This window comes from Triturus cristatus, chromosome 3_2 (assembly GCF_964204655.1).
Source record: "Triturus cristatus chromosome 3_2, aTriCri1.1, whole genome shotgun sequence".
Taxonomy (NCBI): Eukaryota; Metazoa; Chordata; class Amphibia; order Caudata; family Salamandridae; genus Triturus; species Triturus cristatus.
The window spans coordinates 282,965,867-282,982,102 of NC_140584.1; the positions used below are offsets into that span (position 1 = coordinate 282,965,867).

Below are 16,236 nucleotides of genomic sequence, written 5' to 3' on the forward strand. Positions count from 1 at the left end.
CAAGCTGGGATTGGGTCAAATCATCCCATAGTAACTCAGGAATGTGAACTGATTTTCAAGTGTCACTGTTGGCTTTTATTATTTATTGAGAGCACTGTATTTATTGTATTCATCCTATTTATTGCCTCACAGTATTTATTGTTTCACAGTATTTATTGTTGCACAATATTTATTGTCGTACAGTATTTATTGCCTCATAATATTTAATTGCCTGTTATGTAATGCACTTATATTTATGCCTTGATTATTTATGATCTACCTTATTTATTGAATCGTTAAGAAAGTATTTATTTGACGTACCCTTCCACAGGAAAAGCCTTGTGTACTGTGATTGTATTATTATTTATTTAATCAGCAACTAAGAGAAAAGAAGATAAAGAGATATATTTTCAGTATAATTTTTTAGGTGTAGTGTCGTTTTTGGAACGGATGAACGCATGGTTATTGTGAGGGTGTGACGTATGCTTAACACGGTGCCTGACCCCTGACCACTCGAGCCAAGCTACGACAGTGTGTCTGGGAGAACACCACCACCCTTCCGGTGTGGGAGAGTGTTTTTCTAACATAATTGGTGGCAGCGGTGGGATAGAGCTGTGCCTACGTATACTCGACAAGAACTGTGGGTAGTCCATAGGCCTACACCGGGAGTTTTCTCCAAGCGGACTTCCTAATTGTGAGTTTTTGTTTTTTCCAAATTTACTCTGGTGGTGGGAGGAGGTATTATAAAAGGTACCCCCCGCATAGCTTCTGTAAACACCTGTCTCCTAATCTGAGTGGGCAAAATGGAGTTTGTGTTAGAAGATGTGGAAACTTACACTGTGGCCCAACTCAGAGAGTTCTGTCAGAGAGAGGGGGTGTTTTGTCCCCAAGGTGCCAAGAAGAGTGAACTCCAGACCAGCTTGTGGGGAGGCACGACGAGAGAGTAAGGCTGAGCAGGAGGACAGGGATGGAGAGCCTGACAGTGAGGGGGCTGGGTTGTACCAACCTGAGGTGGAGAACCTGTTAGCGGGGCCCAAAACCATTTCCAGGAAGGGCAGCACTGTCTCTAGCGGTGGCTTATCTGAAGCAGAGTTAATTGACCGGAGGGAGAAAAGACAGCTCACATGGAAGTTAGCGGAGCTGGAGAAAGAAAAGGAGGAACGGAGGATGGCTCACGAGTTGAGGCTCAAGGAGATGGATCTCCAGATCTTACGAGTCGGGGCACAAACTGTTCCTAATGGTGGCAGCAAAGACCGAGAGATCACCAGGGAAACCAAACCCTATCTGCCAAAAGACATAGTAGCTAGCTATAGTACAGGGGATGATATTGCCAAGTGGCTAGCGGCCTATGAGGTCTCTTTATGGGCCCATGGGGTTCCAGAGAAGTACTGGGGAGGGGGATTGTACAAGTACATGCCTCCAGCTGGTAGGGATGCATTATTGGCCCTAGAGCAGGATGAGCAGACCCACTACCCCACCATGAAAGTGGCGCTCGTAAGAAAGTTTGGACTAACACCCGAGAAATACAGACAGAAGTTCCGGGGTAGCCACAAACTGGGCACACAGAATTGGGTGGATTTCCTGGACTATGCAAAGAAGGCATTAGAGGGTTGGATTCAGGGCAGTGAGGTGAGGGACTACGAGGGGTTGTTTGATTTAATGTTGAAGGAACACCTGCTCGAAAAATGTTTCCCTGAACTGCGTCAACACCTGGTGGATAGCAAGCTGGCCAATCCCCGGAAGCTTGCTGAGGAGGCGGACATTTGGGCTAGTACCCGGGTGTCCACAAGGGGGACTGGAGGGGATACTCATAAGGCCGGACAGGGCGCCCCCCAGAAGAAAGAGGGAGGGGAAAAGAAAAAGGAGTTCTCCAAAGGCCCCCAAAATAATTTCCAAGGAAAGGGAACAGGATTCACCCCTAGGGCTAACCCACCCAGAAACCCTAATCCTGGCCAGAGTCAGCAGCCAAGGGTTGTCCATTGCTTCGAGTGCGGTGGCGTCGGACACTATAAGGGAGATGCGAAGTGCCCGAAAAGACCACCCCCTCCCATTGGAGGAAAGGCCCCCGGAGTAGCTAGTGTAGTGCTCGGGGAGGAGATGCCCTTAACTAAGGGAAGGGAGTGGGCGGGTGTCACTTTAGTGTCCCTGGGAGAACGGGAGAAGGTTCCTAAGATCCAGGTGCCCGCAAATACCGTAAAGTATGGGCAGTGGGTCACCATCAACGGCCAAAGAGGGGAGGCTCTGAGAGACACAGGAGCCAGTATGACTATGGTACGTAGCCAACTGGTGTCTCCAGAGCAGGTAATTCCCGATGTACTCCACCCAGCCGCGATGGCTGACGGCAGAACAGGCCACTATCCGGTGGCCGAGGTTCCCATTGAATGGGAGGGGGTTGCAGGTTCACTTCGAGTTGCCGTAAGCCCTGCCGTGCCAGTCGATTGTCTGCTGGGGAATGACATGGAGCACAATGCTTGGAAGGAGGTGGAATACCGGACTCGTGCTGAGATGCTGGGTACACCTGACTGGGCCTGTGTTAGCACAAGGTCCGCGACTGCTCGGAGAGGGAGTTCGTTTCGGTTGGAGCCTGGAACAAAGGCCCAGCCAGCTGCCGACCAAGGGAAGAACCGAGGACAGGGGGAGCCTGCCTCGGCATCCGCGCCCCGTGTGACGGATAGGCCACCGTGACAGGTTCCAGCACCTCTCTAGCCCCTAGGATGGTCTCTTAGGGCTCCACAGGGCCTTAGGCGCCCTCTATTCCACTTACTGCCCTTTTTATGAGGCTCCGCACTCTGACATTTTTCGAGCAGGTGTTCCTTCAGTACTAAATCAAACAACCCCTCGTAGTTCCTCACTTCACTGCCCTGTATCCAACCCTCTAGTGCCTTCTTTGCATAGTCCAGGAAGTCCACCCAATTCTGTGTGCCCAGTTTGTGACTACCCCGGAACTTCTGTCTATACTTTTCGGGTGTTAGTCCAAACTTTCTTATGAGCGCCACTTTCATGGTGGGGTAGTGGGTCTGCTCATCCTGCTCTAGGGCCAATAATGCATCCCTACCAGCTGGAGGCATGTACTTGTACAATCCCCCTCCCCAGTACCTCTCTGGAACCCCATGGGCCCTTAACGAGACCTCATAGGCCGCTAGCCACTTGGCGATATCGTCACCCGCCCCATAGCTAGCTACTATGTCCTTTGGCAAGTAGGGTTTGGGTTCCCTGGTGAACTCTCTTTCTTCGCTGCCACCATTAGGAACAGGGTGTGCCCTAACTCTTAGGATCTGAAGATCTATCTCTTTCAGCCTTAACTCGTGAGCCATCCTCTGTTCCTCCTTCTCTTTCTCCAGCCTTGCTAAGTCCCATGTGAGCTGTCTTTTCTCTCTCCGGTCCGTTAACTCCACTTCAGACAAGCCACCGCTAGAGGCACTGCTGCCCTTCCTGGAAAGTGTCCTGGGCCCCTCTGGCAGGTTCCCCACCTCAGGTTGGTACAAACCAGCTCCCTCACTGTCGGGCTCTCTATCCCTGTCCTCCTCCTCAGCCTTGCTTTCTCGTCGTGCCTCCCCCCAAGCCCTCAAGCTGGTTTGGAGTGCACCCTTCTTTGCTCCTGGGGGACAATACACCCCCTCCCGCTGACAAAACTCCCTGAGTTGGGCCACGGTGTACATCTCTAAATTCTCCAATACAAACTCCATCTTGCCCACTCAGGTCAGAGGACAGGTTTTTACAGAAGCTATGCAGGGGGGTACCTTTGATAATACCTCCTCCCACCACCAGAGTAAATTCGGAATAACAAAAACTCACAATTAGGAAGGCCGCTTTGAGGAAACTCCCGGTGTAGGCCTATGGACTACCCACCGTTATTGTCGAGTGTACGTAGGCACAGCTCAATCCCACCGCTGCCACCAATTATGTTAGAAAAACACACTCCCACACCGGAAGGGTGGTGGTGTTCTCCCAGACACACTGTGGTAGCTTGGCTCGAGCGGTAAGGAAGGCACCGTGTTAAGCATACGTCACACCCTCACAATAACCATGCGTTCATCCGTTCCAAAAACGACACTACACCTAAAAAATTATACTGAAAATATATCTCTTTATCTTCTTTTCTCTTAGTTGCTGATTAAATAAATAATAATACAATCACAGTACACAAGGCTTTTCCTGTGGAAGGGTACGTCAAATAAATACTTTCTTAACGATTCAATAAATAAGGTAGATCATAAATAATCAAGGCATAAATATAAGTGCATTACATAACAGGCAATTAAATATTATGAGGCAATAAATACTGTACGACAATAAATATTGTGCGACAATAAATACTGTGAAACAATAAATACTGTGAGGCAATAAATAGGATGAATACAATAAGTACAGTGCTCTCAATAAATAATAAAAGCCAACAGTGACACTTGAAAATCAGTTCACATTCCTGAGGTACTATGGGATGATTTGACCCAATCCCAGCTTGTAGAGATTTGGATGGCCTAAGGGGTATACTCCCTGACTTGGACAAGGCTGAGGCCTAACTGAGGTAGATCAAGGGGGAATCTAGAGATCTGGCTCTCCCACACTTCACAACCCCTCTGTTTTAGTCTCAGCTCACCCCTGGCACAATCAAGCTGGTTCCAGCACCTCTCTAGCCCCTAGGATGGTCTCTTAGGGCTCCACAGGGCCTTAGGCGCCCTCTATTCCACTTACTGCCCTTTTTATGAGGCTCCGACGCCGCTGGAGTCGTGTCGACGCCGTGAGGCGGTTCCGGTTCGATGTCGGCGGCCTCGGCGCAATGTCAGTTCTTGACGACGTCGGTAGGCGGTTCCGGTTCGATGTCGGCGGCCTCGGCTCGATGTCGACCTCCGGTTCGATGACGTCGGGCAGTCTTGGCTCGATGTCGACTTCGGGCAGCTCCGGTTCGATGACGTCGGGCGGCCTCGGCTCGATGTCGACTTCCGGCGGCTCCGGAGTGCGATCTCCACTCCCGACCTCCGATGCTCCTTTCCTCAGGTTCCGGCGACTCCGGAGTGCGATCTCCACTCCCGACCTCCGGCACGCTTCACCTCGGTCTCCGGCGACTCCGGGGGCGGACTTTACTTCCCCGTCGACGCCGCACACTCGACCTCAGGTGTCTTCCTCCACGACCTCTGGTACTCTCCACGACCTCCGTCGGCGCCCTCTCTCGACCTCTGGCGGCTCCGGGTACGACGTCTGCTTTCCAGTCAGCGCCGCTTCTTCACCTCCGGCCCCAGGTCTCTAGGCTTCTCAACGTCGGACTACAGGAAGTTACCAGTAACCAGGTCAGGAACTTGCTGTTCTTTACTTTTAAGGCCTGTTCCTGCTGTCCAGGTCCTTAAGATGGTTTTTCTTGCTTTCTCCCACACAGGGCTCCAGGCTGGGCTCAGTCAGTAGGGACTAGTATCAAGGGTGGGTTTATGGACCCCACTCCAGGCACAAGTTTCCACCCCTGCTGCCTCACTCCTTCCTCCTTCAGGTTTCTGCTGCTCTCTCTTCACCAGTCAGGTGCCAACTCCAACTGTCAACTCTGACTTTAGCTTCCCAACATTCTAAACCGCCTCCAACTGTCACAGGGTTCCAGAATGTTGCAGAAGGTTCTAGTAGGTTCCAGTGATGTCACAGGTGACAATGGGTGGCCACCATTTTGTGCTCCAGGCCCTCAGACAGAAGTTCCAGGGGTAGATAAAATGGCTCCCTGAATCTGCATCAATACTAAAAAGTCTGGTGGTTCCCAAAAAGGAAAAATACTAACAGGGTTTGAGGCAAAAATGGGACAAAATAAATAATGATGAGGAGGGACCACCCAAAGGGCTGACAGGTCTAACAGTGGGCCTTTGACTGGGCGTTATTAACGTTCAATGTTTGTGTCCATTTCCCTCTCCGAGGTACAAAAAAACAGAATGTACCCTGCCACAGGCCTCTAAGTAGCAAAAGATGCCTCTTTCAATAGGGACATCAGTGGGAGAACTCTTTGATTCCTTCCGAATCACCAGAAAGTCATACCTCCATCGGATAAAGAAATGGACCAAGCTCTATGGCATGAAAAGCAACACCGAGTAGCTGTACATTCTAATAAGGTATTTTGTGGGGCATTTGTGTGATTTCAGCATGCCTCTGAGATGTTCTACAAAATTCCAATGAGGCACAGAGGTTTTGTGGCCTGTTCTCCTCTCAAAAATGTTCATAACGAGAATAGGTAAATTGCGGGCGTGTGCTTTAGCTCAGTGTCCTGAATGTACTTTAATTCTCTACATTGAAAAGCGCTCAGTCACCACTGTAGTACTCAATGCCTCAGATTCGCTTTTTAACCCACAGTTTCCCTTCTTTACCTTCTTGTAATCTTGTTTTTCTGAATTGAAAGGTGTTTGTACAGAAGCAGCATTTCCTTGATGTTCGTATTACTCAACTTCATAGGTAGGGTGACCAAACATCCTGGTTTTCGCTGCACTGTCCCGAGTCCCGACACATTTCTTCATTTTAATATACATATCCCAGTTTTTGCCACAAAGGTCAGGTAATTATAAGGAAAATATGCTTTCCTTACACAGGTGCCTCGGAAGACTAAAAAAGAATTGAGCAATTTGTTGTTTCTGTCCGGCAGCACAGGGTGAGGTCGGCTGCATACTTCCAGCAAAGAGGAGACGGGGTGGGGAGAAGGGCAGGGGGCTCAGGGTGGCGGTCCTGCCATAGATAACGTTTTGTAAATGAATGTGTATATGTAAGTGCATCTCCTCCACCTGTCTGCCCACTCCCATTTCAGACTGTAAGCCGTTGTCAAGATGACTAGACTTTGGCATAATACAAGTATAAGTGATTGAAAGGGAAAAGTAAAAAATAGGACAAGACATCTAAGAGCTCTCCAAAATGTGAATAATGGTTTTGCCAGTGGGCAAATGCGTGTGGGTTTTTATACTTGATATTAGCTTGCACCTTTTGTAAATGGACTCGTTGAGTCAAGAGGAGCTTTTTTATTGGATTAATTGTATTAGTACTCACACAACTTCAAGACCACTTGCAAATACACAGCCTCAGTTTCATATGCAGATGAAAAGCATGCAATAAAGTTGTTAATGACTGCTTGTAAGTAGATATACATGCCACCACGACCCGCTTCTCTCACCTCCCCTTACTCCACACACACGTTTTTAAGAGCACAAACTCAGAAACGCATCACAACAAACTAACATACACAGTTAACTTATTTTTTTAATTCAAGACCTGGACTGAGGTGAAATTTCTTACCCTGTCACTTGCCTCATTTTAGGTTCGTGTTCATCAAGGACAACACCGATTCCAATTGAAAGTCGTGACAGCGCATTAGAGGTGAGGCCTCTTTCCTTCTCTATGCAAAGATGCAGTAGCCTGGGCTATCTTATACCATCAAGACTACGTTTGCGATTGGATGTATTCAAATGTGAAAGCAAGGTGAAGCTCTGGATAGGAGCCCAACTGAGCAACCAAGAGTGTTGCCAGTCGCTTGGCACCTGCTTCCACTTTAATATGTGTGGTCTAATTACTGAGTAGCCAATCGCTGGCTATTCAGGATGTTCACTCAAAGGTATGCACACTTACAGATACCGGGTGGTATGTTAATTCAATGCTATGAGACTACTGACAATCAATAACATGAACTCCATGCAGGCAGGCTGACACTGGCAGCGGAGTCGGGTGTGCTGGGTTGATTATTCAATAAGCATTGCCAGGCATTGGTATTTTAATCACTGGAATTTGTATCTTGGGCAACACTACCTCCCTACTAGGGTATTCCTGACTCTTGGTGGAAGTGCTGATTCCATATGGGGGGTACACTTGAAGCCCAAGTCTTTAGCTATTGGACATCTTGGTGAGGTGCGCGTTAGGTCCAGGATAACAGAAACCGTAGGGCAATTCAACTAAGAATAATGGTCAGAGGTCACCAGTTAGAGAGAACAAACTCCATCTTGAATTTCTTCTTTTCTTTTTGCAGGATGATTCTGCCAGCCCCCCGGTCAGTGAGTTTGTGAGTGATGCCTATATCCTATCATCACTAAGCAGCGAGGATATCTCCCAGGGCATGGAGCAGCTGGGTATGGGCAGGCTGGACGATGCTGCCTTTTCAGAAGACGGTGGGTATCAGAGAAGAGGTATAGAGTACCATAAGGTGCAATTGCAGAGCCTTGATTGATTTATAAAGACCAAACATAGACTTGGTATAAGCAGTGCAAAGTAAGTGGGCTGGTAAAGGTGGCTACATGGAGCAGCAACTCCCCCAGGGTCTGAAGGGATGGAAGAATATCCAGCAGCCGCAACTCGCTAGTACTTCATATGGGCATTGTCTCGACAGGAAGTGACCTAACTATGGAGATGGTGGTAGCAGCAATACTGACCATGCCAGACTTGATAGTGTCTTCTGTTAAAAGCCGACAAGAATTTTGTAGAAGGAGAATGCACGCTTGGCCTGCACCAGGCTTGCCCTCTTCTTTATGCCAGTTAACCTTAATTCAGTATTGAACAGCCACTGTTTTACTTGAAGGCTGTGAGGGTAATATCGGGCCCATGCACTGTCGTATTACCTTGTTGGGTCGCTACCGATTTTTGGTGGGTCGAAAGTAGATCCAATAAATAAAGATGCCTTCACATTTTGTATTTATCTTTTCACATTTGCTGCGCTTGTAATCAGAGGTCATGTCTTCTGACTAATTGCTCCTTATGTTTTTTAACATTAAGATTGGCACTTAAAAATTCTTCTCACTTTTGCAGTCGGAGAAAGTAAAGTGAATTATGTGAAACGCTGTAGGATGTCAGTTTAGAAACGCCCGACAAAATTAAAATGAACTATACTCATTCAGTAGTTAGGAAAGCAAAAAGAAATGAAGCAAATTTTTGTGTAATTCTGAAGTCTGATGGAAACCAAGATTTCAATCGGATCAAAAAAAATCAATATACTTTACTTGGTGCTCAAATGATAAATGTTCACTGAATCCCGATTTCCACATATTATCATTTGCGTGCAGTATAGTTTTAGCAGTAAAACTGTATGTCTGTGCAAATCTAGTGCCCACTTCAATGGAAAATGTGCTGTTTGTAAATGACAGTGCGTTGCCACATGATGCTTTAGTTACATAAAAGATCTCCCGGCTCATGTCTGTTAATGCTAGGAGGGTCACACAAGTTTGTTGTTCTAAAACGTAGGTTGTGGTTATAAAAAGTTTGGAAAGCACTGACTCAAAAGCAAGCACCAAACTAAAACAATCGTATTTAGCTCTGCTGGGCCAAGAAGCTTAGAAAATTCACCTGAGCAAGTGTGTTCCTTGGTAGTGTAAGGCTACGTTCTGACAGTAAGGAGGGTCAATGATTGATTAATTGGGGGAAAAAACATTGGGAAAAAGGAGTAAGGAATGCTTTGCTCGATAAAGCAAAATAAAGCTTGGAGACATTGGATTAAAGTGGGGAAGGAGTCAGTGACACTTCAATCATAGAAAAGAAAATGGTTTTAAAAGGAAAATTTCCCTAAAGCGTTATTAGGAGTGCTAATCTAATTTAAAATCCCACTGAGGGGGTTGTCAAATATTTTTTTATTATAATATCTTAGAGCAAAGCAACGTTTTTGAGGTTATCCCTGTGACGCTTATTGTTTTATGTTTGTGATAGCACATGAAGGAGACCGATAACCTGACAAATGTGACTCCCTTTCAAATTAGGACCTAAGCTTACTGGTTCAGTTTAGTGTAGTGAAGACACGGCTACTAAACCAGAGTGTTTAACTCTGTCAGGGTTGCAGAGGGTCCACACCTGGTCACGTTGCAGGTAAGGAAACAATCTCTGGCGATAGGTCAGCAATGCAGACACAAAATGTACCCAACTCTGTTTTTGGGTGATGGTCACGGGTAAGCTTCATGTGACAGTGGACTAGTCTCCTAGAACCTTCACTGCTGACACCAGGGTGAGGGTGAGGGTGAGGGATGCAGCACCTGACTAGTTCGCCTAGTTCAGTGGTGCAGCACGTTAATTAAAGAACTGTACTTAGCAAATATACATAGTAAATAGATCTATCACGAGACAAAGGGAAAGGAATGGCAGTGGGGGCTAGTGAAGGAGGTGGCTTAAGGGGTAAGGATCTTGAAGGCACAGGGTATGGAGCAAATGGTCATAGGATGGGAGGATGTTTCAAACTGTGTGTCCACTAATGGAAAAAGAACAGGGGAGGTTGGGCACCTGCAAGCATTTGAAACGTAAGACAAAGCAAGCACGCATGAGCATTGCTTTCAACAGGGCTGGAGAAGTTAGCGCGTACAAAGATCCTGAGTACATGTATGAACCAGCCATACACAGCAGACCTGAAGCCGAAAACCAAAAGGTGACCACTGAGAGACTAGCTCTACAGTGAGCTATGGACAACAAATAGGGTGCTGGAAAAGGGGGAGGATTGGAGCACTACTACTCGCATGAAGTGGTAACTGAGATCCAGTGAGGTGCTTTTAGCAAGAGGATATAGGATGCTTTGGTGACTTGGAAGGAGAGAGCGAGAATTATGTGAATAGTATGGAGCTAAAATCTGAAAGATCTGGAGAAAGCATATGATGTTGAGATCGACAGCAACAATGGCTGCAGGGAGGGGGTGAGGATCTGTTGCTCCTCTGCAAGTGCTTAAAAGGGGTAATATTAGTTCTTGCATGATTAAAGATCCTATTGCTTGCGAAATGTCTAGCATGTAAAGGGATTTTGTCCTTGCACTTACTGGGAACTACAAGATAGGTTCTATTGGAGCCATATATCCTGCGAGGTGACTCATTGACCTGATTGCGCACTGCTGACTTCTATTATGAGTTGTCGACTAGGAGTTCAAATGTTGACAATGCCAGGGGAGGATTTAGTTCTCTAAATGTCAATAAATTGAGTACCCTTACATTGGTAATGGGAACAACTATTAAATGCAGAACTTCAAATGGCCAATGTTTAGTATTAAATGTTATATCAAATCAAACTGTTATGCTTTGACAGGTGTAGAGTAGCCCTGTTGGTCATCCCCGTAGTGTGCAGGGTTCAGTGGCTATATTTTCGGGGACTATATGTGAGCATTGTGCTCCGTGTGTTTAAGAAGGGGGCCCTGGGAGTCCATGACGCTGGCTCCCTCATTCAGGAGGAGGGCCGCTGTCACCAGAGTAAGCAAACGTACAAACAAAATCGTGCATGGCCTATGGTGGGTTTGTGTTTTCTTGCACTAGGAGTGAATTCCGTTATTCTCATTTTGATGTCTGTCTACAGAGGATTTGCCTGAGTGGGAGAAGGAACTGCAACGGGAACTCCAGGAGTTTGGGACCCTGGAGGACGGCGGGAAGGTGAACGAAGCCTGGGAGAAGGAGATCGAGGATATGCTCCAAGAGAAGCTCTGACCAAGTAGCCTCCACTGTGGTACCTGGCATCTCGAGCGTAGGACTGGGCCAGCCAGCCTGAGCTATACCTGTATCCAGTGGCACATACTTGTTGATGGAGGCCAGCTTGCTCTGCATGACACCATGTACCTCCTTTCCTACAACTCGCTTGTCACAAAACTGCACAAAGGGCCCCAGACTTTCAGGCAATGAACCGGTGGCACAAACCACTATGGAGGGGCATGATTTGTGATCAATTAAATTCCATGCGATTGGTGGCTGAGGAATTTATCTAACACTGTTTCCTATGCATGACATTTTCCAACCTATTTTTGGTGCGGGAGGAGTTTGTGTCCATTCTCGGAGACATAGGTTTCCCTCTGACTGGTAGTTGTGCTCTGCGAGCAAGTTTGTAGTGATTGACTTTGTGGTTGGGAATTTGAAGCTGTCCGCTTTTGGTGATCAGCTATCCTGGTCTCACTCCACTTTATAGTTCATTTCATCTTCCTGCATTATTAGGACATACAGCAGCTGCACTCTATAGGTGACTGGAAGTTTTTCGGGCCTCCGCTACTGCTAGGCATCACTGCTAGTATCACTGCATCTCTGTCAGTCCCATCCTTTGGCCGGCCACTGGATGCCGGTACTTCCTTGTCTGCCTACTTTCCCAGGATCTTGGTTAGTGTTGCACACTGACTGTCCACTTTGTTTTAGTACCACACTAATACACATTAGCTTGGATTCTTTAGCAGAAGCACGTTGCAGCAACCCCCCTTTGGCTGAAAGGCAGTTTGTCAGCTGTTGGTCATCCATGCCAGACAGCTATCCAACCCATTGCCTGGTAGCCTCTTGGGGTTGATATAGGTGGTGTTCATCAAAGCCGTAGGAGCATCTACTGATAGGAGGAGGGAGATGGGCAGTTATACCTGCAATCTTCGACATTATAACCTAAATTAAGTACCATAGTGTCAGTGAAACATGCACTGCCTGGAGCAGTGGCACCTCTATGTCCATATAGAAGATCAATAATTCGTATTTTGAATAATTCATTTTACCAGTTAAAACATTCAGGGCATTGAAAGATGCTGTAAGGATCACCAGTTGATTCATACAGCTACGTGAACTTGTGCATTCAAACCCTTGGTAGAAAATACGGTTTTGTATGGGATGACCATGAATAACAAGGAGTTTGGAACGAGAAATTATTGAGGTTAAAAAATGTACTGACTGAAACCACTTTCAATTTGCAGCTTGAAGCTTCTTCACAGGAGATACAAATATTTCCAAAAATCCACATGATGCCAAATTGATCCATTACAATCCATATGTAACTGGTCAACGCTTATTTCAACCCGGGATTATTTTATTTTAGAAACTGACTTTTTGCCTCTTATCTTTCTCCCAATGAGTGTTGGAGGACCTACGTAGAGGCCAGCGTGCTATATGAAAAATTTGTGGCTTGTGGTGTAAATCACCTCCTGTGCACTCTCCTGCCATGTAGTGTTCATCTGGTCATTTGAGGATTACTCCTGTACACTTTGTGTTATTGTCATACAACCTGTGGTATCAGTCCCAGGACTACAGGAATTTTGAACAGTGAAGTGGGGGGCAGCAAGGTGTGTGCCTTTTGTTTAATCTGACCAGAGCCACTGAAGGCTCAGAACTCTTGTATCTCGGACATCACTCATGACCTCCATTATGTTGCTTGTCTTGATGGTGGCAAGCAGGTGAGATCCACCAGCTTTATGACTTGAAAAGGCAGATAGATGAAAGGAAATGACAACTATGGTCTACTTTAACAAAAGAAACTGTTCTAGATCGCTTCAGATCTTTTATATCAATGGCATTTTTTGGCACAAGTATTCTATAACGCGACCAAATGAAGACATTGTTGCTCGTCCTATGTACAGAAATCACCAATTCCTCTGCATGCTTACCAGTATGACTTTTTTCTCATAGTTATCTTCAGTTCACAGGCTGGTTTATCATGAACCACGCAAAACCAAACACCGAGAGCTGTACACACATCGAGGTAACAATGGTGGGATGGGCGTTGGCTGGCAGAATAGTGCCACAGTCCATAGGACAGGGATTTCCACTATCTGTGACCATTGTAATTCTTGCATCTGGAATATGTGAGTTTTTAGGGTTTTAATTTTTTTGAGGCGACAAACTCTGCAAGTTGGAGTTCCACATTATTGAGGCACACGCATAAAAATATTGAGGTGCCGTTTCTGGAATTGTTAAAACAGCTTTACGCGACCATTTTTAAGATTAAGAAATTCAGTAAAAACATAAAATCCCAAACGGAAAGTTTCCTGGCCTTGTAACCTTCATTGTTGGTCATATGCAGGGTGTGTGAACCAGCATGGCGACTCAGGACCCTTGAGCTCTTGCAATGCATGTCTGTAGAAATGAAACTGTTAGTCACATCAGTTTCCTTACTTCTGTCTTTCTTGGCTGAACTCGTTTATGCAGCCTGTGCTGTGTACCTGCCCACCAGCTACAACACTCCATAGTTCTATCAAGATGAGCCCTTATTCTCTCGTAAACCCTTCGATTTGCCTCTCTTGTCAGTTACAGAATCAAACGCTGTGCATACGCCTGTCATCTAGTTTTGGGTGCACAAAGTTGAAAGATTTTGTACATGCTGTTGGCATCTAGTATTAGCTCCTCAAAATTCTGTCATATTCATGTTACCCAGTGTTGCATCCAGAAAACCACAGTTTTGTTTAAAGTCTGTTCAGCTTTGCCACTCTGAAGCCCACGGTGCATTGAGACACAATTCTACATAAACACAGTTAATCCATCCTGGATCATTGTGCACTTGTCTTATCTCCTCTGCACTTTCACCAGGCTGCCTAGAATCAAAGCAACCGAAACCCTGCTAGTTAGCATGAGAGGTAGATTAAACCCAAAGCACAGAGGCTGTTGTAGAGGGTGAACTCATCAGCCTATGTAGGGAGGCGTTTTCATCCCCCAAACCACCATGATAATTGGCAACAAAAATTCACTAAGAATCACTTCACCTTGTGAGTGCAAGACAGACACTGTGTGTTTCATATCCCTGTCCCTCCATTTCTCAGTATTACTGTTGCTTTGTCGAACATGTTGAAATGTAGCACAAGAGCCTACCGAGGATCCTGTAATATTTAATGTACTGTATGTAAGATGTTTGCATCTCTGTACTGTCATTTTTTTCTACATAAAAATAAAAATCCAGTGTACAGATTTATGGTGACTTCTTACTCTGGTAACTGAATAAGGAGGGCTGTGGTCTGGGACAAAGGAGTGGCATTTTTATTCAAACTTCTAACCCTGATCCCAATTTCCTGCATTAATGGGCTCCTGCGCGGACTGTGTGATGTCAGCCTTGCGTTCCAGCAGTGACTGTCAGTCCTAGCGGAGTATAGCTACAGGCTGAGCAAGTTGCATCTAGCTCCTGGTGGGCTTCTGCCTGTAACCATCAAAAACATATTGTTCTAATGGACCTTTACCCACTTTAATCTACCAAATTTACAAGGGCCAATCTACCAGGGGACCATCACCTGGCCTGGGACCTGAGACAGGAAGTACATTGTTGAAACCTACATGTGCCTCTGCCTGATTCTTGTATCACTTGGTAACCTGGGTTACTACTGTGGAGACTTTTTAAAAGAAGAAGCGTGTGCAAGAAGAGAAAATAATACATTGCCAAGACTAAATATTAAAATCTGTGCGGTAGAAGCATGCGTGCTGGTAATGTCCGCTTACCCTGATGGGAATTCGCCAGTGAGGAGCGCATGGATAAAGCATCCGAGAGGGAGTTCAACAATCCAGTTAAAGATCTGAGGTTGTAAGAGCCTTGATTAAACCCTTCCGTCTGCAGTGATAATGGGGTCCTCGGCCACCAAGTCCTTATGGTAAAGTGACATGCTCTGCAAGCAGGACGAGGAGCTGGAGGTTGGTAATGTCTCATCTCACACCTGCCAGCTGTTGTGTTTTATTTTTAAAATAGATTTTGCTGTAACTATTAGGGTGAGTGCTCTATGGTGTGCCGAAAACTTTGAGAATCTCTCTAGTGCTTACCTTCGTATTTCCTGGGTGCACGGAGGGTGTTTGATGCGCTCTCTCTTCTGCCAGTTCGTGTCCAGGCCTGTCTGAAGCATACGTTTTGGAGCCGGTGCTAATGGGAATAGCAGGTGGCAACAATGAACTTTCCCAGAAAAAAAAACTGATGGGTTTGTGGAGTATATTGCACATCAGCAGATCCTGCAGATACATTTCCAAGTTGTATTTTTCTCAAATTTGCAAGAAACCGTTTTACATCTCACTGTTTCTGTGATCTAAAGTTGGGGCAGTGGTACTGCGAGTTAAGAGGTTTTGTCCCATGTGAATGTTGCCCTGTGTGAAAAATGTATACTCCAGCCTTGCAGTCAGTGGAGCCATTCTCTAAATATTTTAATAATTGATGTTCTCTTAATATTTCATATTTGCAAAAAAGGTGGCGATAATGGAGCAGCATTATAAATAATGGGCTAAAACTATATATATATATATATATTCACTGAAAAAACCATAGGTTTCACACACGTTATAGTTAGGAATTAGCATTTAAAAAACCTTGCTAATTCACTGAAAAAACCATAGGTTTCACACATGTTATAGTTAGCTGGACATTTTACTGATAAAAAACCAATGAAATTCCCCCGTTATAGTTACTGTAGGCAACTATAACTCACGCGACTGCAATCCTCTGCTGATGCTAATACTGTATTTAGACACTTATTTGCCCATGTCTTCTTCCATTAAATTTTAGCTATACATATATTACAAATATTTTTTTTTCATAAAGACACATATGTCATCAGCAGAGGATTACGGTCGCGTGAGTTATAGTTGCCTACAGTAACTATAACGG

The 16,236-nt window shown here is 45.8% G+C and overlaps 1 protein-coding gene across 1 annotated transcript in view; it reads left to right on the forward strand.

Moving 5' to 3' along the window:
- The window catches only part of LOC146857150 (synapse-associated protein 1-like), a 105,510-nt gene extending 90,943 nt beyond the window's left edge, over positions 1–14,567 (forward strand). Inside the window, exons 7-9 of the mRNA XM_085647627.1 lie at positions 7,250–7,308; positions 7,952–8,090; positions 11,230–14,567. Coding sequence (XP_085503753.1) covers positions 7,250–7,308; positions 7,952–8,090; positions 11,230–11,357 — 326 coding nt within the window. The 3' untranslated portion in view covers positions 11,358–14,567. The remainder of the gene's footprint in view (positions 1–7,249; positions 7,309–7,951; positions 8,091–11,229) is intronic.
- The last annotated feature ends 1,669 nt before the right edge of the window (positions 14,568–16,236 follow it).